The sequence below is a fragment of the Doryrhamphus excisus genome, chromosome 6 (genome assembly GCF_030265055.1).
Source record: "Doryrhamphus excisus isolate RoL2022-K1 chromosome 6, RoL_Dexc_1.0, whole genome shotgun sequence".
Classification (NCBI taxonomy): domain Eukaryota; kingdom Metazoa; phylum Chordata; class Actinopteri; order Syngnathiformes; family Syngnathidae; genus Doryrhamphus; species Doryrhamphus excisus.
Window position 1 is genome coordinate 4,854,665 of NC_080471.1, and position 26,173 is coordinate 4,880,837.

Here is a 26,173-nt window from a genome sequence, read left to right on the forward strand (position 1 = left end):
GTATATTTCAACTGGAAAACTTAAGTTAAAAAAAAAAAGTTTTTTTTTTTTTTTTTACAAAACTAGCCAAAATATTAGGAGAATAAAGTTATAATATTCAGGAAAAAAAAGTAGTTATTTTTCATTATTCCATCCTCTATGCCATCTAACCTCACGCGGGTCGTGGGTTGCTGGAGCCTATCCCAGCTGTCTTCACAGCCAATCACAGAGCACATACTATAAACAAACAACCATTCACACTCACATTCATACCGAGGCGTGTGAATGTGTGAATGCAGGGTGTACCCCGCCTCTCGCCCAAAGACAGCTGGGATAGGCTCCAGCACCCCCGCGACCCTCGTGAGGCTAAGCGGTAGAAAATGAATGAATGAATGAATGAAATGACTTATGAACAATGGCCACATATTTAAAAAAAATTCTGTTGGTTTAATGGCCCTCTGCACATTTTTAAAATATGTTATCTGGTATATTTCAACTGGAAAACTTAAAAAATAATAACAAAAGAAACATTTTTTACAAAACTAGCCAAAATATTAGGAGAATAAAGTCATAATATCCAGGGAAGTAGTCATTTTTTAAGAAAAAATATATTCCATCTTCTATCCAGCCTATCCTCTCTAGGGTCGTGGGGGTGCTGGAGCCTATCCCAGCTGTCTTCACAGCCAACCACAGGGCACATATAGACAAACAACCATTCACACTCACATTCATACCTATGGACAATTTGGAGTCACCAATTAACCTAGCATGTTTTTGGAATGTGGGAGGAAACCGGAGTACCCGGAGAAAACCCACGCATGCACGGGGAGAACATGCAAACTCCACACAGAGACCCCAGGTCTGCCCCATCTCCTGACTATGTGGCCTCCATGCTAACCACTCGGGAAAAAAACTGTCGAAAAAATATATTTCATAACATAAATGAAATATTAACAAAATATTAACAAAAAATCGAAGTATTTTGAGGATCATGTCATAGTATCCATCTCTGTGTGGAGTTTGCATGTTCTCCCCGTGCATGCGTGGGTTTTCTCCGGGTACTCCGGTTTCCTCCCACATTCCAAAAACATGCTAGGTTAATTGGCCACTCCAAATTGTCCATAGGTATGAATGTGAGTGTGAATGGTTGTTTGTCTATATGTGCCCTGTGATTGGCTGGCCACCAGTCCAGGGTGTACCCCGCCTCTCCCCCAAAGGCAGGATAAGCGTCATAGAAAAAGAAAATATGTGAAACATTGCATTCATTCATTTTCTCCCACTTCGGTATCGCTCAAACTCCAAAACTCTAGAGATTTGAATCAAGAACTGATCTCAGAACCTAAGCAACTAGTTGGTACTGTTAAGATCTGCCAGTGGCTGGGAACCGGTCCAGGGTGCACCCAAGGGATGGGCTCCAGCTCACCTGAGACGCTGCAGTTGAAGACAACTGCATGAAAAACCAAAACCTGGAAGACTCCCCAATTGTCGTCACCACGTAGTTGGGATTCCAGCTATGACAACAAAGCACATTTGTTTCACACTAAATCTTTAAAGTCAGAACAAGACCCTAGCGGGGTCAGGAGTAGAACAACAACAAAGTCCTACTGATCCATTGCTCCTTGGAGAACCCGAGTGGCTCAGAATGAATACAGAAGTCTTTCACTCTTCTCCAGGTTGTGTAGGTTTTTCCTCCAAAAACTATCGTGAACTCAGCAGGGAGGCAAAAAGATGCCCACTCTCTGCAGGAGGATTTTTTTGCTCCGAGAAGAACGCAATAATTAGTCTTTGTTCAACATCCGCCATGCAGCACCATTAATACCCCCTTGGCTCATCTCCCTCAGCCGACAAGCAGCACTGAGTCGGAGTGTGGAGACGAGGAGACGAGGAGACAGCTCTCGTGGGCATAATGTTCACTACGACTCCAGCGTGATGGACAGGTGAGATAGGCAGCTAGAGAAAAATCCTGTGTTTACCGAAATAGAAGCAAGAGGGCTGAGGGGAGGTGAGCGAGGAGAATGGCGTCAACAAGGAGGCAACGCATGATAGAACAGAAATGAATTGTATGAGATTTCAGCTTCAGGCTCCTTAATTGGAAAAATGTTGTGGATTAAAAGAAAACCATTAAAAACACATCAAAAGTACAGATTCAAAACTATTTTGACAGTGCAGCCACTTTTAATAAGGAGTAATGCATTTCGTTTCCATAGTGATCCTGGATCTTTTTAGTTGGGTTTTTTTTTTTTACAGTTTTTTTTAAGGGCCCACGGCAATTATGCTAGTCAAAGATCCTCTATTTAACACAAGCACTGTGCTGTGTTTGAGGATTCATTCATTTTCTACCGCTTATCTTCACGAGTGTCGTGAAGATGTCTTCGAGCGAGAGGCGGGGTACACCCTGGACTGGTGGCCAGCCAATCACAGGGCACATATAGACAAACAACCATTCACACTCACATTCATACCTATGGACAATTTGGAGTCGCCAATTAACCTAGCATGTTTTTGGAATGTGGGAGGAAACCGGAGTACCCGCAAAGTACATGCAAACTCCACACAGAGATGGCCGAGGGTGGAATTGAACTCGGGTCTCCTAGCTGTGAGGCCTGCGTGCTAACCACTCGGCCTGTTTGAGGATTAACTGTTGGTTAAATATAGGGATCATTTGCTGAAACTCAATTTCTGATACCGATTTTCATGGTTTTCATGATTGCGAAAAAATCAGATACCGATAGCAACCAATATCATATTTTCCAGATAATTCTCATACCGGACATCCCTAGTTTAATATCCTCTATATGTTGTTTTTTATGACCTATAACAAAAATCTTAGTCAAAGATTGTCTATAAGAGCACTCTCCAGTTTTTATCAACATACAGTTGAACAATATTGCGATTATCAACAATTATTTTTGGGCTGCACGGTGAACGAGTGGTTAGCGCGCAGGCCTCACAGCTAGGAGACCCGAGTTCAATCCCACCCTCGGTCATCTCATGTTCTCCCTGTGCATGTGTGGATTTTCTCCCACATTCCAAAAAACATGCTAGGTTAATTGACCACTCCAAATTGTCCATATATGAATGTGAGTGTGAATGGTTGTTTGTCTATATGTGCCCTGTGATTGGCTGGCCACCAGTCCAGGGTGTACCCCACCTCTCACCCGACCGACGACACCGCCTGCGACCCTCGTGAGGATAAGCGGTAGAAAATGAATGAATGACAGGACCACAGTAGGGATCTACAGCTAATCAAAGATACTCTGTGTGATACTGCAAAAACACCACCAGTCAAAGATTGTCTATAATGACACACTGAATTGGTCATCCATTTAGGATGGATGTTTAAGATGATGTTTTGCTTATTGTGCGTATACATGAGGATCAGTAAGCCTCTAATTCCTTGTTTCTCCTGTTGGTACGTAGAGGAAATGCCTCAAGTCTGGAGCCTCCCCAACAGTGTGTCTTCTCTCAGATGTTGGAATTACAGGGAATGTCGTAGCACAGCAAGGGATTAGCAGCAAGTGGATCCACGTGTGGATTATTCTCTGTATCAGTTTACACAAGGATGACTTTTTCACTCATGCTTGAAATGTGGAATTTCCTCTTGAAAGCTTCCAGAGGGGAAAGCTCTGACCTCTTTTGGGGTAAAAAAAAAATATATTTCTCATGTACTGTATAATATCTGTATTATATTATGGACTGTCCGGTGTTGTCATTGTACTCTGTGGCAAACAACATCCCCGTCACAAATAGCCTGCAGATATTATTCAGTGTGGAAGTGAAAGCAGTAAATAGACAAACAAAGGTCATCGTGTCTGCACCAGTGAGGAAGCACAGCAGCTTGCGTAGCAGTGATGGAGCTTTAAACGCCACACTGGAGTCCACAGAGTTACCTTCCCAACTAACTACTATCGTTCCGGTTAGAACCCATCCATATGACAGGACTTGTGTACTGTACGAGTGCCATTGTCAGTTATAAATCCTCTACGTCCTGTCCTTTAAACGGGCCGGTACGTCCAGAATGCTGCTGCTCGAGTCCTGACTAAAACCAGAAACATATTAGTTTGAGCCACATGAACCATCTCGAGCTCTTAGAAGCCCGTGGGACAGGAGCATTGTTGTATTTGATGATGTACTGTTCTACAAGCATCCTCTATGTGCGCTGTTGTTTTTAGGACCTACTACAAAAACAGCAGATAAAGACGTATATGACAGGAGCAACCTACTGCTAAAATGTAAGTCTATGCTAAAATGCTGTGTATGATATTTTTGAGGCTCTACAGTCAGTTAAAGATCATCTACTGTAGTATATATGACACGAGTGTTACGCTGTTTTTGAGGATCTACTGCCAGTGAAAGGGCATCTACGTATATGACAGGAGCATTTATGTTTTGGCGGAACTATTGGCAGTTAAAGAACATCGATGTGACCCGAGTGTTCGGCTGTTTTTGAGGATCTACTGTCAGTTAAAGCTCATCTACATGACAGGTACATTCAGCTGTTTTTGAGGATCTACTGTCAGGTAACGTTCATCTACATGACAGGTACATTCAGCTGTTCTTGAGGATCTACTGTCAGGTAAAGGTCATGGAGGTAACACGAGTGTTCTGCTGTTTTTGAGGGTCTATTGTTGGTTAAAGCTCATCTATATGACAGGTACATTCAGCTGTTTTTGAGGATCTACTGTCAGCGAAAGATCATCAATATGACACGAGTGTTCCACTGTTTTTGAGGATCAACTGTCAGTTAAAGCTCATCTACATGACAGGTTCATTCCGCTGTTTTTGAGGATCTACTGCCAGTTAAAGATCATCGATATGACACAAGTGTTCCGCTTTTTTTGAAGAACGACTGTTAGTGAAAGAATATCTATATGACCCAAGTGTTCCACTGTTTTTGAGGGTCTATTGTTGGTTAAAGCTCATCTAAATAACAGGTACATTCAGCTGTTTTTGAGGATCTACTATCAGGTAAAGATCATGGAGGTAACACAAGTGTTCTGCTGTTTTTGAGGCTCTATTGTTAGTGAAAGCTCATCTATATGACAGGTACATTCAGCTGTTTTTGAGGATCTACTGTCAGCGAAAGATCATCGATATGACACGAGTGTTCCATTGTTTTTGAGGATCGACTGTCAGTTAAAGCTCATCTACATGACAGGTACATTCAGCTGTTTTTGAAGACCTACTGTCAGTTAAAGCTCATCTATATGACACGAGTGTTCAGTTGTTTTTGAAGATCGACTGTTAGTGAAAGAATATCTGTATGATCCGAGTGTTCCACTGTTTTTGAGGGTCTATTGTTGGTTAAAGCTCATCTAAATGACAGGTACATTCTGTTGTTTTTGAGGATCTACTGTCAGGTAAAGATCATGGAGGTAACACGAGTGCTCCGCTGTTTTTGAGGGTCTATTGTTAGTTAAAGCTCATCTATATGACAAGTACATTCAGCTGTTTTTGAGGATCCAATGTCATTTCAAGATCATCGATATGACACGAGTGTTCCATTGTTTTTGAAGATCGACTGTTAGTGAGAGAATATCTATATGACCCGAGTGTTCCACTGTTTTTGAGGGTCTATTGTTGGTTAAAGCTCATGTAAATGACAGGTACATTCTGTTGTTTTTGAGGACCTACTGTCAGGTAAAGATCATGGAGATAACACGAATATTCCGCTGTATTTGAGGCTCTCTTGTTAGTTAAAGCTCATTAATGTGACAGCTATATTCAGCTGTTTTTGAGGATTTAGTGTCTGTTAAAGATCATCAATATGACATGAGTCTTTTGCTGTTTTTGAGGCTCTACTGTTAGTTACAGGTTCTCCTGTAAGTGAAATGTCCTCAACATGACAAGTTGGTTCTGCTATTTTTGAGAATGGGTTAAAGATCTTCATGACAGGAATATCAGAGGTTCTACTGTATAAATAAATGACTAAAAATGACTTTAAAACCTACTTAAATAAAGGGAACCTTGCAAGCACAATATCATCATGACAGTTGATGGGAACTATGCATTTTCAATGATTAATTTAGATTAATTTAGAGATTAATTTGGCACCGAAATGAGGCACCGATATCTACTTAGTTTTTCTGTGCGGTTTTGCCCCGCATCCTTATTTGTGAGGCATGTCGTGATGTATCTCTAGAGAAGCTACGTTTGCTAGCCGTCTGTCACCGTAGATCACAAACCTGCAAAGCTTTCTCGACAAAAGATGCTGTGACGTCCTCTTCAATTATGGGATACTGCCTAAGAAAAGAAAGTTGATGGATCGGTGATGGAGTCCTGGGCGGCCAATCTGTCACCAGTCTCAATTAACAGCGTGTTTTTACGGCATGTTGCAAAAAAACAAATGGTGGATACTTTTTTTTTTTACAACATATTCAAGAGATGGGTCCATCTATCACGTAGAGGCCGGTGTGTCAAATTGGAACGTGACATTTAGAGCCTCAACGCGTTCCTTCACTGGCTCTGAAATGAACCGTAGTGAATGACAAATTGTTTTGGATCAGCTTCTGTCCCTGGCGGAGGCCTTTGATCATGTTTGGGCACCCTTGACATTTTGTCCAAAAAGGTCATGTTTTGGTGGCGTTCACACTCTTTTGCATACGCTCAAGAAAAATTGGGCTTTTTGTGTTGCTTTTACTTTCGCTCTTTTAATAAATCAACCCAATATAGCCCGGGAACTCAAGCCCATACATGACAGGACCGCTTTGCTCTTTCTGAGGATCCACTACAGCTTTGCTGCTTTTAAAGACCTTCTTCAAAGATCCTCGAAATGACTGGATCACTCTGCTGTTCGACTTGTTAGTTTAAGTTCCTCTGTCTGACTGGAGCGCTCTGCTGTTTTTGAGGATCTAGCACTTGTTGAAGATCATTGATATGACAGATGCGCTCTGCTGTTTTTGAGGATCAACTGATACAACACAAGTCAAAGATCATCAAAACAACAGGACTGTTCTACTGTTTTTGAGGATCTACTCTTAAAATAGAGGCTAGTCAGGAATTCTCTGCTGTTTTTTATGACCTATTGCTAAAACACTAGTCAAAGATAAAAGGCTAGATTAAAGATTAAAGGCTTACTAGTCAAAAACATGAGTCAAAAATCCTCAAAATGACAGGACTGCCCTCTGCTGTTTTTGAGGATATACTACTAGTTAAAGACACTGCCTGTTTTAGGGCCGTCTGCTAAAATGCTAGTCAAAGATTGTCTATACCAGGGGTCGGGAACCTTTTTGGCTAAGAGAGCCATGAAGGCCAGATATTTTTAAATGTGTATCAGTGAGAGCCATATACATTTTGAATGCAATAAAATGTGTGCATTTTTATGTAAGACCAACAGTTTTAGATATAATGGGCTCTAATTATGTAGACCAGGCACACTACCCCACGCCAATGGGGTGTGGCCAGCATACTTTCGTGAGCAGCGCAGTGTCTAATAATAAATCAAATACTTGCTGCCATTAATGCAACTTCTGCTGCTGCATAGTTTTGAACCGTATTCAGTACACGTATTTCATTCTTTTGGCCATCTTCACCAGAAGGCTTGGTTCTGCAGCTTTAGCTATTTGACTAAAGGAGGAAAGTTTACATTTACATGTTTTTTTGACATCTCAATGACCGAGGTAGACTACAGCATTACCCAGTAATAATCAAGTTTTGGTGTTTGACCTGGAAAATATCATCAGGAAAGATAGATATGGTTGGCCGTATTGCAGCAGAATATAGATGGACGAATTAAAATGCATAAGAAAGTTGTTGATTTTGAATATTATTTTCAACAGTCATTTCGGTGATAGTTTACTTTAAAATGTTAGCAAAAATACATTTTTATTGTGGTAAGAAATGCTTGAGAGCCAGATACAGTCATCAAAAGAGCCCTACCTGGCTCCCGAGCCATAGGTTCCCTACCTCTGGTCTATACAATAGGAGCGTTCTGTTGTTTTTAAGGCCCAACATCTAAAACACAACCTCTACTGTATATGATGGGACCGCTCTGCTGTTTTTGAGGATCTAGTGCTAGTTAAAGGTCAGTGACATGACAGAAGCACATAAGCTGTTTTTCAAGATCTACTGATGAAGTACTTGTCAAATATCATCAAAACAACAGGACTGCTCTGCTGTTTTTGAGGATCTTCCGTTAAAACGCTGGTCAGGGATCTTCTACTGTGCTTTTCAGGATCTACAGCTACTTATAGATCATTGATGTCTGCTCATTTTTAGGAATCTACTGCTAAAACACACGTCTAGGATCATCTATATTACAGGGGCAGTCTGCTGTTTTTAAAGACCTACTGCTAAAACAGTAAAAAAATCCTCAAAATGGCAGGACTACCCTGCTGTTTTTGAGGATCTACAGATAAAATACTTGTTAAAGATCATCAAAACAGCAGGACTGCTCTGCTGGTTTTGAGGATCTACTGTTAAAACGCTGGTCAGGGATCCTCTACTGTGCTTTTGAGGATCTACTGCTCCTTACAGATCATTGATATCCGCTGTTTTTAGGACCTACTGCTAAAACACTACACAAAGATCATCTAAATGACAGGGGTAGCCTGCTGTTTTTAAGGACGTACTGTTAAAACAGTCAAAAATCCTCAAAATGACAGGACTGCCCTGCTGTTTTTGAGAATCTACTGATCGTGAAAGACGACCTACAATATATAACAGGAGCATTCTGTTGTCTTTAATGACCTGTCGCTAAAATGCTGCTCAAAGATGATCTACTATATACAAAGGGACCACTGCTGTTTTTTAAGATCTACTGCTACTTAAAGATGAATGATATTACAGAAGCACTCTGCCGTTTGATAAAAAGCTAGTCAAAGATTGTCTATATGATAGGAGTGTTCTGCTGTTTTTAAGGACCTACTGCTAAAACACTAATCTAATCTCTGCTGTTTTTGAGGATCTACCAATAGTTAAAAGATTAACTATGAACAGGGGCACTCTGCTGTTCTTAAGGAGCTACTGCTAGTCAAAGATCCTCTATATGACAGGAATCCTCTTCTGTTTTAAGACCTACAGCAAAAACGTCAGTCAAACACTGATACATGATAGAAGCGCTCTGCAGTTGTTAAGGATCTACAGTATCTCTGATCATCTTTAGACACACTTGACATTATTGCAGACAAAGGTCAGATTTGTAAGTTTTTAGCACAAACTTTACTTTTGCTGTTCAGAATAAATTAACTCAATGTCGCTAAAAACGCAATTAGCGACTAATCCAATGACAGCTGCCTTGTTTCATTTGCACAAAGTGGCAAAAGCATGAGGAACACACATCTTCCTCTCGCGGCGTGTGTGTGTGTGTGTGTGTGTGTGTGTGTGTGTGTGTGTGTGTGTGTGTGTGTGTGTGTGTGTGTGTGTGTGTGTGTGTGTGTGTGTGTGTGTACAATTTCACAAGCCAAAGTGGCCACGATTCATTTGTTTTCATTGCAGGGTGTCTGCTCACAGACAAAATTAAGAATCCAATCTGTATTTCATTTAAAACGTCTGCACTAGACAAATTAGCGTCTCAGATATCTAGTGGTATTGGTGATAAAACATCTTGCAGTATTGATGTGCTTCCACAGTGTAAGACGACTCTGAGTGTGGTTTTCCTCACCAAGCATCACAATTATTTCTGGCTTAATTCAGTCAGCAGCTGACTAAAGATGATATTAACCTTTTTTAAATGCACTTGAATATACATGTTTTAATCTAAGTGAGACTGCAACAATAGGAACACGTTTTCAATTCATTGATGGCTCGTCTTTTGAAAATAAAATGCTCATATCAGATACTAAACGATTGTGCTGCTCTTAATTTGAAGTGCCACTGCTAACATCCGCTCTGGACACGGAAGTACCAATGCTCTCAACTCATTCAATCAAAGCCATGTTTCTAAAAACACCCTTTTCAGGACCCTTTTTGGCGATTTTGACTGACTTTTCAAGGTAATTGTTCATTGGAAAACGTACCACTTTATGACATTCAGTAGCATCATTGTGCTAACAATAACAAAATCAGTCTGAACTCCGAAGAAATGTGGATGGTGCATTCAAAGTAGAAAATATGACAGGTTGGTTTATGTCCAATTACCAGCTGTGTTTTTAAATTTTTTTGAAGAAACTTAAAACACACCTCGTCTTTTTAGTAGGTGGTAAATTGTGATATATAAATGCAGATACTTTTTGTGGGTGCCACCATTGTTGAGTATATCAATGTGCCCTATCAGAAAGTCGACTTGACTATATAAATAATTATATATAAATATAAATAATTATACAATCACGTAGCAAAAATATTAAACGTTCATACCTCTGATCTCAACACTTCCTGGTTTAGAACTCCACGCGAAAAGTTATTGGACAGTTAAAGACGCACTGGGATTTTATTGGTCGATCATCAAAGAAAGGCGGGGACATACCACCAAACCAGGAAATAGACCCATCCTTGAAACCAAACGGAGACGGTTCACTGATTGTCGTGCGAGGGGGGATAAATAGTCACCTCTAAATATGTTGTGGCTTGTGGTTGTCGTGGGTTTGTGGAGCCACGCCGGAGCTCTGGATAATGGCTTGGCGAAAATCCCCACGATGGGATGGCTGCACTGGGAGAGGTTCATGTGTAACATCAACTGTGACACTGATCCGGAGAACTGCATTAGGTAATGGAACACGAATGACGAAAATATCAACTAATTGAAGACATATTTAACTTGTAATTCAACATCATTTCGAGGCAAAAAAAGTGTTTCCGCCCGGTTTCGAACCGGGGACCTTTCGCGTGTGAGGCGAACGTGATAACCACTACACTACGGAAACCGATGTAAACAGTTGTCACTCAAGCAGTGATATTAACAGGCTTAACAGGCGGACATGTCAAAGAACGAATCAATACTTGCTGACCAATATCCTTCACAAGGTTTCCGTAGTGTAGTGGTTATCACGTTCGCCTCACACGCGAAAGGTCCCCGGTTCGAAACCGGGCGGAAACATTCTTTATGAAGGCTGAGCATTCACGTTGGTGACAGACTAACTCATACAAGGATGTTATTTATCCAAATAAGAGATTTTTTTACGCTCCTAGTGAGCGGCTGTTCATGCAGATGGCAGATGTAATGGTGGATGAGGGTTGGAGAGACGCCGGCTATCAGTACGTCTGCATAGACGACTGCTGGATGTACTCCAGCCGGGACGCCCGGGGCCGCCTTCAAGCAGACCCCGGTAGATTCCCTGGGGGTATCAAGAAGCTGGCTGACTACGTGAGTGCTTTGTAATGGTGTGGCTTTTTTCGCACCTTGAATTTCACTGTACAGTATTTGGATCACATCGGGGTTCATGGCGACGCTCTCAGGGTGTTTTCTAGCAGTGCAACATCGCCCTCTCTTGGAGATCTTGCAAATGGCATGCTATATTCACAGGTTCACTCCAGGGGCCTGAAGTTGGGTATCTATGCAGATGTTGGCAAAACAACCTGTGCAGGATACCCAGGGAGTCTGGGTCACTATGACATGGATGCACAGACTTTTGCAGAGTGGGAAGTGGACCTGCTCAAATTTGACGGTTGCTCCATGGACTGGACTTTGCTTGGACAAGGTAAGTGTAATATAAAGTTGTAAGGTACCATAGTCGTGCCTGTACCTCATCACTTTGTTTGGTTTCAGGCTATGTGAACATGTCCAAAGCTCTTAACAGAACAGGAAGACAGATACTGTACTCTTGTGAGTGGCCCCTGTATGAATGGCGTTTCCAAAAGGCAAGACTAGAGTTGTGATTGTACCACCAGAAAGGGTGGTACAGGGTGGTACAGTATGCCCTATAAAGTACAAGTGTTTTGTTTGTGCCTCCAGCCCAACTACACCGCCATTGGAGAGACATGTAACCAGTGGCGAAACCTTCCAGATGTTTATGACTCATGGAGCAGCATCAAGTCCATCTTGGACTGGACTGCGACTCATCAGGATGTGGTCGTCCCCTCAGCCGGTCCTGGGGGCTGGAATGACCCAGATATGGTACAACAGACTTTGTGGATGAAGCAATGAAGATCCTTGTATGATATGCAATCTGTTCTCTCTAGCTGGTCATCGGGAACTTTGGTCTGAGTCCAGACCAGGAGGAGTCTCAGATGGCGCTTTGGGCCATCATGGCAGCACCACTCCTTATGTCCAATGACCTGAGGGCCATCTCACCACGCTCCAAGCAGCTGTTGCAGAACCGCCACATCATTGGCATCAGCCAGGATCCACTGGGGAAACAGGGGTACTGCACCGCCAAGGTGGACCGTTTTGAAGTGTGGGAGAGACCCCTGTCCAACAGCAAGCTAGCCATAGCTGTACTTAACAGACAAGAGATTGGAGGTCCACGTACATTTTCCTTACAAGAAACTCCTGGCTGGAAGATGTGCAAACCGCATTGTCAGGTCACCCAGATCCTGCCCAAGTATGAGGAGATGGGTCTTAAGACGGGACACCAGGTCTGTGTAAACCCTTCAGGGACCGCTGTCGTCATCATCACCCCAAGCAGCCAAGCAAAGTTTAGAATTAATGAGATGCACTTGTTGGAAAAGGTGGCGGTTCTTTAGACCCCCCCTCCACCAGTATACACTTACACACCGAGTTACAGGGATTATGAAGATGGTCAAGCACAGTGAAGATGAAGAGATATTGGAAATTTTAACACATTTATTGAAAATGTTGACAACTTCATTCAGAAGACTGCGCCACAGCTTAGAACTGGATGACCTGGCCCTGTTGAAAGAACAAAAGTACTGATGAGCAGGCATCACAACACAAGCAAGTAAAAACAGATGCAGTCACATGTTTTAAGGAAAATATGTGCTAAGTCGGCTGGAAATATTTTTCACAGCCTCAAACCACCAAGAGTATTCATGTTTGACATCTGGACACTTGGGGTGTGCTTTATTTACACTTTTATTTTTAAAACCTGAATAATTCAACTTTCAATTCCACTTTTCTCTCTCCGCAAACTCAACTCTATGGTTCTCAATGGAAATGTGTCATTGTGCAAAGAGCAGATGATTTTATACAGACTCAACTTATCAACGCTGCTAGTTAGTGAGTAAAAACAATAACGTGGTTAAGTATCGGAATATACATAATATACACACACACAAACCAATGCATGTTTTCAGTGCTTTTAGCAGCATACATCATGGCTCCTTCCCTTCCATACCTACCCTTAATTGCACAATAAACACTTAATGAGTAGAAATGCATCACTTGCCTTTCTCTTCTTGTCACCTCCCAACTCAAAGTGCTTGCATCTCTTGATGGCCAGCATTCTCTTTGATCTGCAGTTGGGCTCCACACACTCAAGCCTCAACACGATTTTCTTTGTTGTTTTAGCCTGGAAAGAAAAGTGTATGTTTACACACAGCGTCCTTTATACAAAGATCAGCATAACCAGAGGTGCACCTAACCTTTTTACGGAAGATGGGCTTTGTTTGACCGCCATAGCCGCTCTGCTTCCTGTCGTATCTCCTCTTACCTGCAGAACCATTTTTTGATTAGCTACACAAGAATGAGTAAAGAGGGGGTTTCTTAATTAGCTTGTTTAGATGCAGTGATATACATACATGAGGATTAAAATATTCGCATATCCTCGGCTCCATGAACGTGCACTGATTTCCAGGAATGCATTGTAGGTCTAATATTGCATAATTAGCAGATGCGTTACAAGTCAGTTGAGGAATTGGGCTGAAGGAAAGTTAGAATGCCATCTTCTGTACGGAGCCATGCAATTACAGCCATGCGATTCTAAAGTGTCACCAAACTGCCCGTCACTGAGCACTCCACAATGTTCCTTGATTAGCCACGTCTACATGAGGAGTTTTTCTCTTTCCGAAAGCAATTGTATACATGGAAAGGAATATGCCAATCGCGCGTCTACATGTGCCGCTATAATCAACCAGAATAGTCAATGGGGCATGCGCAGTGAAGCGTAAACACCAACATCACGTGATACCAACTTCAAGTTTTTCTTTCACTTGTTGGAATAACTCCGTATTGCCAGTTTTTCCTTCGTCCCGTCTTGAAATTTAGTTTGAATCCAAAACAAACTTTCCGCAGCAGTCCAATGCCGATTGCTCGCCTCCATTTTTTTTGTTTTTTGTTTTTTAAATCAAACGTCTCAAGCTGCGTGTTGCGCCATATCTCAGCATTCACTGAAAGAACACACCCGGGAACAGGAAAAGATAAAGTCCACCCCTGTGAATCCGATTATATATTCATTCGGATAGGCACTTTTCTTTCGGAATGAAAGGTTAGATTCTTTCCGTTTGAGCAAATAACCCAAATGGATTTGGAATATTTGGGTCCATGTATACGTGGCTAATGATGCCATAAAACACAACGTAGTGAAAATATACTCCGTTCAGGGCTCGACAATAACAATGTACTGATGGCCCGGGGCAAGTTAAACCAAAATTGGGGCAAGTAAATCCAATCAGTGATATTCCCGTCGGGCAAGTGCACTTTGGCATGCCATACTGCCAAGAGTTTTTTTTAAAGCGGTTCTTGTTGGGTGTTGGTAAAACACGGACTGTGTAATTCCGGTGGTAATTTGCAAACCAATCCTTGCAAATCTTGAAATGTACCAATCAGAATTGTTTATTTAGACCGCGGTCCGCAGTCCACAGTCCGTGTTTTACCCACACCCGTTCTTGTTGGCGATCAACCAATCAGCGATGGTTTGACTAGGAAAACATCTATCATGGCGTCCCTGCCAACATGGTCTAATTCTTCAACAACTTGTGAAGGAAAACAGCAAAAAGTGATGAACCAGTGCCTCCTAAACAAGTATTTTATTAGCGGCAGCAAATCAAATGATGGCACAGGTGAGTGAATCACATTGCTGTGACAATTTTATTTGAGATTCTCATGTGATGCCACAAAAGTGAGATGATATTATGGCAGTCTTTTCATTTTACATGGGGCAAGTAGTTCTTACCTTAAGGATTCCCCATGGGCAAGTCATTTTTGTTTTTAATGTAGAACCCTGCAGTTGCGCGCACACATAACTACACAAGCTAACCCCTGCTAGGTTGCATTTAAGGTCTAAGCGATGCAGCCTACTTTTGCCGACGCTTATCATTTTAACCTGTGTAGGTCGGTAGGGGATTGTTCAGTGTTTCGAATTATTTTGTGGAACAATTGAGCTGTCTGCAGATAAAGTACTTCCACACAGAAATGTTCCTTGTGGAAGCAAATATTCCCCAAACTAACCACATTGGTCGTTAATAAATAAATAGATGTCACTGTGGTACATTTGTGCGAACACCAGAGGCTAGCTCGGCAGATAACTCCAGCTCACTGTTACCAATGTGACGTACAGACAGCTGAAGCATGTGAACTAAGCTACAATAATAATTGAACAGCACAAGTGTTCAAGCGCAATACAAGGTGCGTCATTTTGTTGGCAACCATACATAAGACGGCAGACATGTACGAATTGTCTGTACACAGATTTTTTTTTGCATTGGCATTGAAATGCGTTTATTATCATAGGCAGATCATGTTTATGGAAAAAGGCCAATATTGATTGGTGGCTGATACATCAGCGCATCAATATTTTACATATATGCAGTGTATTCATCATTCATCCACATGATCCAGTCCTAATTTCACACATTTCTAGTTACTAATGACATCTAAGCTGGGCCTCAGCAGAAAGAAAACGTAGTCACCTGACCTATGCAGGGTAAATTCAGTATCTACACTACACTTATGAAGCTACTTACCCTGTGCATAGAGGGAATCCTTGCCCTTCTTGTACTGGGTAACCTTATGGGGTTGGTGCTTCTTGCACTTTTTGCAGTAAGTCCTGCGTGTCTTCGGGACGTTCACCTGCGTACATCGACCGAAAACTGTCAACAACTTATACACAGCAGCGGATTATATTTTACCAGCGTTTCCAATAAACAAGATATCTAAAATACTACAATACAGTCAACATATGGATCGATTTCACTGTTAAATCAGGCAGCCATTTTTGGTCGGTTCAGGAAGCATTACAGCGTCGTAAAACTAGCACACGCTAAAATGTTAGCATTGAAAACTAACCAGTTCTCACACACGTTAACAAAATAAACGTGTAGCACAACACAATTTGATGTTAAGATATTTAAAATACGACAATGCCTCAAAGAGGGCGGCTAGCAGCAACGCTAGCTAGTAAAAGCTATATTGACATAGGGACCACTTTTCATCCTAAAACGACGCAATTGCGGGAAAATGGCGGCATCGTTGCATCTATGAAAACATTAAACGCGTATGTGGGCAATCAAAATGCCCCGATGATTTAACAATCTTGGAGATTAAGGCTGATTCATCATAGTGTATTCGTGTAGTATTTTCGTACCATGTTCGCGACCCGATGCAGAGAGAAAAGAGGAAGTAGAACCCCGGAAGCACTTCTTTAAGTGCAGTTAGGAGCCGAGTAGAGTATTTTGCCCCCTGGTGGTCAGGAATTTCATGGAGGCCCAAAACATACAAATTACAAATTTAAGTTAATAGTTTGTATAAATACGTTTATTTATAAATACGTAACGTTTAGCTACATATTCTAGAAATACAATTATAACACCTTCCAACCATAGAACATTTATAATACTAATTTTAATGTCCACAGAATTAGTTTCAATTAAAACACTATTGAGTAACAACACAGGAATGGAATGTTGTGTTAATGTTTAGCCCTTCTCTACTTGTCAACAAAACTGTCCGGAGGACTGATATGAAAATGAGCAGCGAGGGAGTTTAAAAAAAGAGGGAAGTAAGCTGTGAGTTCCTCTGTGGGTTGGTTTTATTTTCTCACATCACACACATACACCGAGTCCCAAAGTCAGAACACATACTTTATGGAGGTTAAAGCTTCACACTTTCAACCTCGAACTTGGCAGTTGGCTGTTTGATGCACAGGTAAGTGGCATGCATCTTTCATTCCAAAAATAGTCAGTCAAATACATGTGCAGTAAATCCGAGTAAATCAATTATTACAAACCAAAACATTAGCTGGAACAGTGAAAAAATTGTTTACACCAATTTAATCTAGAACGTGGGTTTACTGGATACTTGTATATATATACTGCATGAAGCGTACATGATTTTCTTCGGTCATTAAAAAAATACTAATGAATTTAATAATAATAATACATTTTATTTGTATAGCATGTTTCAAAATACTCAAAGACACTTTACAGAAAAATGGAGTTGAATAAAAACATGTAAACAGTAAAAGATACGTTAAAATACAACATTCATTCGTAAAACATGAGTAAAAGCAGGGCGTATAAAAAGATAGACATTAAAAACAGATTTAAAGAGGTGAGTTTTTAGTTGTTTTTTGAAACTGGGAAGGTCATTTAGTACTGTAAAGTAATTAAAATTTTAAATGTAAAATTTTAATAGTAAAATATTTTAATATTTTAATATTTATTTAATATTTTAATAGTAATTTTTTTGTCAAAAATAAATGTACTTTGCATGATTTTATATTTGTATTTGATATTATTTTCTATTCAGCAAAGAGGCTCACAACAGATGTTTTCGCTCTTTGACTGTCTGATTATCACGCATGCAAGTGTTCTTTCGCTTCGCACACACTTATCTACCAGGAAACATCAGGAAAGACAGCATCTTGATAGGTTCCTGCTGAAACAGAGTCACTGTGTCAAGTCACAAACAAACCAAGGAGACAAAATAAAGACAATGCTTTAATATATTAAATATTTGGACAACAGAATTAAAAAAAAATATGAATATAATATTCAAATATGTAGTGGGAAATGACGGCGGTAATATTCAAACATATTCACTCATTAATATTGTTTGTTATGTTGAGTGTCTGATACTATTTATCCCTATATGTTTAATTATTTATGGAGTCATCATTTTTTAGTACTGTAACTAGAAAAGAGTCAAGTTGTCAAGTTATTATCCATGCATCCATCTTCTACGGCGCTTCACCTCACGAGGGTATGGGTATGCTGGAGCCTTTTATACAGTAAAGCCAGCCAATCACAGGGCACATATAGACAAACAACCATTCACACTCACATTCATGCCTATGGACAATTTGGAGTCGCCCATTAACCTAGCATGTTTTTGGAATGTGGGAGAATCATGACAACCGGTATTCAATAATGCTGTATACAACACATATGTGTTCATTCCACCACAGGACATATGTCATGTGATACCGTTACACATAACGGTATCGCAAAAAAACAATTAGGTTAATAGGTGACTCCAAATTGTCCATAGGCATGAATGTGAGTGTGAATGGTTGTTTGTCTATATGTGCCCTGTGATTGGTTGGCGATCAGTCCAGTGTGTACCCCAAATGTCGCCCAAAGACAGCTGGGATAGGCTCCGGCATAACCACTACCCCAATGAGGATAAGCGGCATAGAAAAAGGAAGGATTTCCAACTCATTTTGTCGCCCATTATTCCACCTCAAAATGTATTTTCATTCACTCTGCCAATGTCCATGCTTTCTATTGGTATTTGCACATTAGTATCTTTTCTGCTTTTACCAAATAGCATTATTTTTGTTTTACTTCGCTTCAGGGATAATGTGTTTTTTATCAAGCCTTTTTGTGGTATAGTAATTTCATCTTGCAAATAATACTAGCTTTAGGTCTTTAGCAGCTTTACAGATATCGTTTATGTATAAGTTGTACAGCTTGGGCCCCAGTACTGAATCCTGGGGTACGCCGCAGGATACAGTTAAGCTTGGAGATGTATGTACGTATATTCTCTCACTTTCCTGTTTTTACCCAGATCAATACTAATCTAGTTTGTTAATGAATATATTGTAATTAATTGTATCAAGGGATTTTGTTAAATCCATAAATACCGCAGCTACACATCTCTGCGGTCTATATAATTGCTTTATGATGATTTTAGAAACGTATGGCACTAAGGGGGGAGGGGGGGGGGCAAAGAATTGTGCATGCGTGCGAGTATAAAAAGTAAAAGTGTTAAGCGGATGGCCGTTATGAAGATGATGCTACAGATACCGTGGCCTCCATTTGTGCCAGATTAGATCTTCAGGTTGAAGGCAGGCAACAGTTGCTCTCTCTTTGCAAGCCTGACTGATGCAACTTCCTCATCAGTCTGTCTGCACTTTGGAGTCATTGTGAGTCAATCCCACTTTTAACAATAAAACAACAGCAAGGCTATTCTGGTGGTTAGAACAAATGCACCAACGTCCATTGCATTGTGGCATCGAACTGGAACTGTGGCGCTCCTCATTTGCATGGAAGCTTCTGGTACAGCCTGATCGGACACAGGATACTGTAGATACAAGGAAGTGCCCACGTTGGATTTAAATAAGCTTAAGTGCACAAAATCTGTGCGATAACGGCCAGTTCCAGTATCGGATTAGAGGTGAATAGAGAATATTTACCAGTAACCAACTTTAAAGAATAATCTACAAGCACTGGTGGTCCGATATCAATTCATTATTGATTGCAGATCAATGTGAACCATGTCTGAGAACATTCTGGAAGACATCTTCATCAAACGCTCCCAACAGAGGAGGAAGACCTCGCCCTTGAACTACAAAGAGAGATTATTCATTCTCACGCGGGACAAACTCTCCTACTACGACTACGATCTGGAGAAAGGGGTAATGCGCCACTCAAACAAATGCAAATTTGAGAATGAGTCAAAACTGTTCAAAATACATCGGAATCCTCAGTGTTGCATTATAGAAAATAATGGGAATATAAATTATCCGTTCCTGGGTCAAACTGTGGCCATCATGAAATGTCATAAAACTGTAATGTGCCTTCTGCACTGATTGGTATTGCTGTGAATGTGAGTAAACTTTACAATATTCTTATCTCCCTTTAACACACCTTGTTGCATATTTTCCTTACAAATTATAGTCGAAATTCATAATTGAACAACCAAAATAAATTTGTCAGAGTCAGCGCTTTTGTACTTTTCATCGTCTTTTCACAACAGAAGCGTAAAGGTTTGCGGTGCTCCATCGATCTGGACAGGATCAAGTGCGTGGAAACGGTACTGGCGGAGCCTAATAGCCCTCAAGAGCGCATGCATGCATTCCAGGTACAGTATATTATATATATATAATTCTGGACCTTTGAAAAAGCATGATGAGGTTTCCAAATAAAAACGGCCATCACGGGTCTGGTGAACATGGTCTTAGAAGTGAAACAGATCGAGCAGATTGGGACTTCCAGGGTAGCAGCAGGTGTTACTGTAGCGTTTCCACATAGGAAGTAGAAGTAGACAATGACTAATTTGTCATAGATATTTTTTTTGGATCGTAGGTGATTTACGACGAGGGACCGCTGTACATCTTTGCCAAGACCGAGGAAGTCCGAGCTCAGTGGATAAAGAAGCTGAAAGAAAGTCAGCGATGCAAACTGCTTTGCATGTGATATCATCACGATTATGGGATGATAACGGAAGAGTGTGCTCATGCAAATGTCTTCTGTATGTGTGTCCATTGTGTGTAGTGGTGCAGTTTAACAAGGACCTGATGCAGAAGTACCACCCTCGTTTTTGGATAGATGGCATGTGGCTGTGCTGCCAGCAGGAAGTCAAACAAGCGGTGGGCTGCAAGGTTCTGGATAGTAAGAACGGTAAGACCAGGGCGCTTGGTTATAAGAGTCCACAGTGGTTCCCTTAGACCTTTTTTTGTGTTTTTAACAGGCTTCGTGTCCAAATCTTCACGAAGAGGATCACGTAAACCTCTTCCCCCGACTCCGTCAGAGGTAAACAAAAGCATTGACTATTGTCTGGGTTTGATAGGCTGGTAGACTACAATAGCAAAATGAGAACATACAGTAGGTTCTTCTAACATGAGTGGGAAAACACCATATTTGTTTGCCTACCAGCTGGTATAGGCTCCAGCATGCCAGCCTCGTGAGGATAAGCGGTATAGAAAATGGATGTATGGATGGATGTTTGTCTTCCTACTTCCCGGTTCATGAGGGACTGGATTGCACCATTTCTGATTCTGGGGTTGGTGGTTGGGTAAAGTGGTTCCACTGAATTTAAAATGGCGTAACGAGAATCATACTGGAAAAGCCATCAGTTCTACACTTGTGAAGAATAGGTCTGCATCTTTTTTTTATTATATCATATCCATGGTGCAAGTGGATACATTACAACCAGAAATTATTTTTTAAATTCATTCATTTTCAACCACCTTTTCCTCACGAGGGTCCCGGGGGTGCTGGAGCCTATTCCAGCTGTCTTTGGGCGAGAGGCAGGGTACACCCTGGACTGGTCGCCAGGCAATCACCATTCCCACTCATATTCATACCTATGGACAATTTGGAGTGGCCAATTAACCTAGCATGTTTTTGGAATGTGGGAGGAAACCGGAGTACCCGGAGAAAACCCACATGCACGGGGAGAACATGCAAACTCCACACAGAGATGGCCGAGGGTGGAATTGAACCCTGGTCTCCTAGCTGTGAGGTCTGCGCGCTAACCACTAGAACGCCGTGCCGCCCTATTTTTTAAATTATTAAAAAAAAATCTCTACTGAAAAAATACAAACGCATTTATCCATCCATCCATTTATTTTCTATGCCGCTTATCCTCACTATAGGGTCGCGGGTTTTTGACATAACAAAAATCTGCAAAAAGAGGACGTGACGTAGATGTTGCACATGTGCAGAACCGATCGGTTTCCGGTATGGATTGTTGGTTTCTTAGTCTACCCACTACTTCCTGGTTTATAGTGTAAGACAACAGGACTGTAGCATCTGTTCTAAAGTGGGAGACGGGCACTTCTGTATTGAGTCTAAAGCCAAAAAGCAAATAATTTCACTAACAAAAGTGGAAAAAAAACATGGTTGCTGTATTTGTTTATCTGTACATTTCATACCATGATTATTACTATTCTTCGACACTTCCTGTTTACAGCAACTTTGGGACTGTAAAATGTCTGAAAGAGTGTTGTTTTGTCTGTTTGTTTGTTAGCTAGTTAGATTCATTTGGTTCATGAAATAAGACAACAGGACTATACCATTTTTGTTTACAGAGAATAATGTAATGTAATGTAATAATATGACTGTACCATGTTTCAGTTTCAAAACGGTTGGAAAAAATATGTATAGCACCAAACTGTGTGTTAGCTTGTCTATTTGTTTGTTAGCTAACAGCTACTTCCTGGTCTACATTGGGTGGAGGGAACCATTTATCTCGACTCAAACAGCCACAAGATAAAATAACAAAGGTGAAAGAAAATCATGAAGGACAGTATTTGGCAGGTTACTGCAGGTAGGGAATAACTATACCATATTTCAAAACTGCGATAGGGTGATGGTACCATGAGTCAAACAGTAAAAGCACCATTTTGGGTTGTGCTTTTTAGCTAGCAGGCTACTTCCTGGTTCATGTGGAATAAGACAATGGGACTGGACCATTTTTGATTCTGGGGCTGCGGGGAGGTTACATCATTACTCAAAAGGAGAAGAGAAATGACATTCTTTAGGTGAAAAAAATGTGTCTGATAATTAGTAGTCTACTTCCTGGTTCATGTAGAATGACATAAAACTAAAAGGACTCTACCATTTGCATTCTGGGACAGGGGGAACTTTTCCAACATTACTCAAAGGTCAAAATGTGAAAAAAAAACGTGATGGTTAGCATTTCAATTGGAATCTGCATAGAAATGTAATGTTTTCTGATGGAGATGACACCATTTTGCTAATTAGCCATTGTCTTTAAGGAGAAGCCTGTTCGACCATTACCTCCGCAGCCCCCTGAGTCCGACGCCCCCTGCACGGGTATGAGCGTCATAGCTCAGTACAACCACCCGGCCATGATGCCGCACGACTTGGAACTGAGGAAGGATGAGGAGTACACCATCCTAGAGATGTCCGACCCAAACTGGTGGAAAGCCAGGGACGCATACGGGTGACAGACCACACTAACCGGGACCACCTCAATGAGGTCAACTAATCAGTGTCTTATTTTGCAGGAATGAAGGTTACATACCCAGTAACTATGTGGTGCAAGCGGCAAACTGCTTAGAAAGATATGAGTGAGTACTGACTTGAATATAGATTTCCTTTAAATATTGTACAAAAATGTCACAAAACTGTTGTTTGTTTTCAAAGTTGGTATTGCAAGAATACAAACCGTAGCCAGGCAGAGAAGCTACTGAAAACTGAGGTAAATATAATGAATTAAATAATAGTTCTATACTCTTTTGACAATTTATTAAGTGCAATCCAAGCGCTTAATTAGAAATATTTTGGATGTCTGACCCTGCAGAATAAAGATGGCGGCTTCTTGGTGCGAGACTCAAGCAAGCCAGGGAAGTACACGGTGTCTCTATTCAGTAAAGGAGGCGGGTGAGTGTTTCACTCTGCTGCATCATTTACTGTACATCCCGAATCCACGGCATACGTGTGTAGCAAAAAGAAGAAGTGTAACAAAAGAAGAAAATATGTCACACACACGGAGAGGCGGATGTTCAGATGTAAATCATTTATGCAAAACGTATCTTGCCGCTAACTGTTCACTTGATAAAAATAATTTCACATCCTCATGCAAGGGAGGGTGTCATGTGATGGTTTCCTTCTTGTGTCTGCAGAGAGACTGGTGGGCTCTGCAAACATTACAACATCTGCACCACACCGAAAGGGCAGTTCTATTTGGCTGAAAAGCACTACTTCTGCACCATACCGGAGCTAATTAACTACCATCAGCACAATGCAGCAGGTTCATATTTTTTACATGCAACTTTAACATCATCTTTTTATTTAAAGGATGCAATATTGTAGTGTTATCTCCATCACTAGGTATGTTCAGTAGGCTGAAACACATCGTGTCCAACCGGGCACGGCCTCCATCAACAGCAGGTCTTGGCTATGGTAAGTGGCACCGGATAACTGGACATGTTTAAATATATATGAATATAAGTATATAATATATTTGTGTACTGTACACACTAGTTATTGAAATATACTCATTTTCAACTGTAAAATGGTAAAATAACGTTATTCCTTCCTGAAATGCCAATTCACGTACAGAGAACGTGGGTAAGTCGTCTAAAGACTGCATTACCCATAATGCTGTAGCAGCACAAAAGCGGAAGTAAAGATGAGACACTAGTTAGCAAAAAAACAACGCTAGAACAGTTCACGGATGCATGGAAGATGACAGCATTTTTTTCGATGAAAGTATTGAAAATGCCGGTTGTTAGGTTAAAGACTTATAAGACGGTAAGTATATATTGCCAACCGCCAATAAAAAACAAGAAAAAGGCAGTCAGGACCAAACCGGAAGTACCTAGCAAAACAGCTACCTACTGTAGATTGGCAGACATATAAATAGATACATATTGAGATAATGATCGATCTGAATACTAGATGACGCTATAATTCTGTACTTTACCGTCATTACAAATAAAAGATTAGACAGCATGTACATTTTGGTTGTTTTAATACTCAATTACCCAATATGTCATCCTAACAAAAAAGAGGAAATATAAATAACAAATATGATACAGTAATAGAAATAATACCACTAATAATAGATTGATTAAAAAAAACAATAAAATGTATGTATATGTAATATATTTTGTGTTCTTTTCTAGATACGTGGGAGCTGGACCCCTCCTGCCTTACCTTCATTAGGGTCCTGGGCACGGGCCAGTTTGGGGTTGTGCAGTACGGAAAATGGAAGGGCCAGCAGGATGTGGCTATTAAGATGATTAAAGCGGGTTCCATGTCAGAGGAGGAGTTCATAGAGGAAGCCAAGATCATGATGTAAGATCAATCAGTCCAAAACATCTGCCTCGGCATCTCATCCATCATCTTGTCAAACTAGGAAGCTCCACCACGAGAACCTGGTCCAGCTGTACGGAGTATGCACCAAACAAAGCAGCATATACATCGTGACCGAGTACCTGTCCAACGGCTGCCTGCTCACCTACCTCAGGGAGGGCCTCAGGCACCCGACGTCTGTGCAGCTTCTGGAGATGTGCAAGGACGTCTCAGAGGGAATGGCCTACCTGGAGTCCAAGCAATACATCCACCGGGATTTGGTGAGAGAAGATTCAACTCACAATCAAGAAGAAGCAATTGAAATATGTTGAATTCCTCCCCAGGCTGCAAGGAACTGCTTGGTGGATGGTAACGGTACAGTCAAAGTGGCTGACTTTGGGCTATCCAGGTAAAATGATACCACTTGACTAACCTAATCATATCAAATATTAACAAATATGAGTGTCTACCTCCTGTTTCATCAGATACGTCTTAGACGACGAGTACACAAGCTCAGCCGGGTCTAAATTCCCAGTCCGGTGGTCGCCTCCTGAGGTTCTCCTATACTGCCGATTCAGCAGCAAGTCGGATATCTGGGCTTACGGTGTGTCTGTGATTGTATAAAAATAACTATAAACATCAACAATCATTTTTTTGTCTGCAGTGAAAAGTGTGATGATAACCATAGAGCCAGAAGTAGAACTTATTGAGACAATGGAAAGGCTGCTCAGTACAATATTAGCAATACAATTAATGATTAACAACCAATCTCATGTTAATGTCAGGGATGTCACAAAACAAATGTCAGATCAAATTTCAGATAATTCATTGTCAGAATGCTTTCCTCAGGGATTCTCATGTGGGAGGTGTACAGTTTGGGGAGGCTTCCGTATGAACGGCTGAACAACAACGAAATAGTAGATCAGGTGTCCCGAGGCCTCCGACTGTACCGTCCTCAACTGGCGTGCGAGAAAGTCTACGGCATCATGTCCAGTTGCTGGCTAGATGTTAGTATAATTACTATTCGTGTATGCATATTGAAATTGTGTGTGTTTGTATGTTATTATATATAATATTTTTGTGTTTTTTTTGTTTTTAGAAAGCAGACGAGAGACCCACCTTTGTGGAGCTGGTGTTCACTGTTCAGGATTTGTTGTATGAACTCCAGTAGCTCACAGCATCACAAGAAGACGCCTGGAAAATGAACATCTAGAATGTTTAAAAAGTTATTTTGTGTTCACGTAGTACACATGTCATTTCTATCTGTTTAACTAGAATGCTTTGTTGAACTCAAAGGGAATATCAACATTAAAAGTTTGAGGTGGTTTAGGGAAATAAAGAGTCATTTGTAAGACAAAATATATGCCCTATGTGGTGGACATGAGGACTTCTTGTAGTATCGTACGTAATTTGACCGAAAAGTGGCAAACAA

General features: G+C 40.9%; 3 protein-coding genes and 2 non-coding genes across 6 annotated transcripts; 3 read left to right on the forward strand and 2 right to left on the reverse strand.

Annotated features, from left to right (window-relative positions):
- The first annotated feature begins 9,821 nt into the window (after positions 1-9,821).
- Positions 9,822-13,209, forward strand: gla (galactosidase, alpha). Of its 2 annotated transcripts, none has more exons than XM_058074978.1 (6): positions 9,822-9,911; positions 11,047-11,221; positions 11,381-11,555; positions 11,624-11,715; positions 11,810-11,971; positions 12,037-13,209. In XM_058074978.1, exons 1-6 carry the CDS (start codon positions 9,826-9,828, stop codon positions 12,538-12,540), a joined length of 1,194 nt encoding a protein of 397 aa, XP_057930961.1. In that variant the 5' UTR covers positions 9,822-9,825; the 3' UTR covers positions 12,541-13,209. The 2 variants fall into 2 exon arrangements, with proteins under 2 accessions (XP_057930961.1, XP_057930960.1); XM_058074977.1 differs by lacking the exon at positions 9,822-9,911 and adding an exon at positions 10,421-10,624 and having other exon boundaries at positions 12,037-13,208.
- Positions 10,709-10,781, reverse strand: trnav-cac (transfer RNA valine (anticodon CAC)). The gene has a single exon. It is a non-coding gene; the product is annotated as a tRNA-Val (tRNA).
- On the forward strand, positions 10,882-10,954 carry trnav-cac (transfer RNA valine (anticodon CAC)). The gene has a single exon. It is a non-coding gene; the product is annotated as a tRNA-Val (tRNA).
- rpl36a (ribosomal protein L36A) lies at positions 12,623-16,395 on the reverse strand. Its single transcript, XM_058074980.1, has 5 exons — positions 16,338-16,395; positions 15,718-15,823; positions 13,399-13,466; positions 13,203-13,325; positions 12,623-12,706 (listed from the first exon to the last, which is right to left on the reverse strand). Exons 1-5 carry the CDS (start codon positions 16,338-16,340, stop codon positions 12,686-12,688), a joined length of 321 nt encoding a protein of 106 aa, XP_057930963.1. The 5' UTR covers positions 16,341-16,395; the 3' UTR covers positions 12,623-12,685.
- Positions 16,116-26,095, forward strand: btk (Bruton agammaglobulinemia tyrosine kinase). The gene is made up of 18 exons (XM_058074971.1): positions 16,116-16,897; positions 19,457-19,610; positions 19,952-20,056; positions 20,281-20,362; positions 20,470-20,595; positions 20,666-20,727; positions 22,698-22,885; positions 22,950-23,012; positions 23,089-23,143; positions 23,246-23,325; positions 23,568-23,695; positions 23,776-23,847; positions 24,573-24,744; positions 24,806-25,022; positions 25,086-25,150; positions 25,227-25,345; positions 25,591-25,748; positions 25,841-26,095. The coding sequence occupies exons 2-18, from the start codon at positions 19,470-19,472 to the stop codon at positions 25,910-25,912; spliced, it is 1,905 nt and encodes a 634-aa protein (XP_057930954.1). The 5' UTR covers positions 16,116-16,897; positions 19,457-19,469; the 3' UTR covers positions 25,913-26,095.
- The last annotated feature ends 78 nt before the right edge of the window (positions 26,096-26,173 follow it).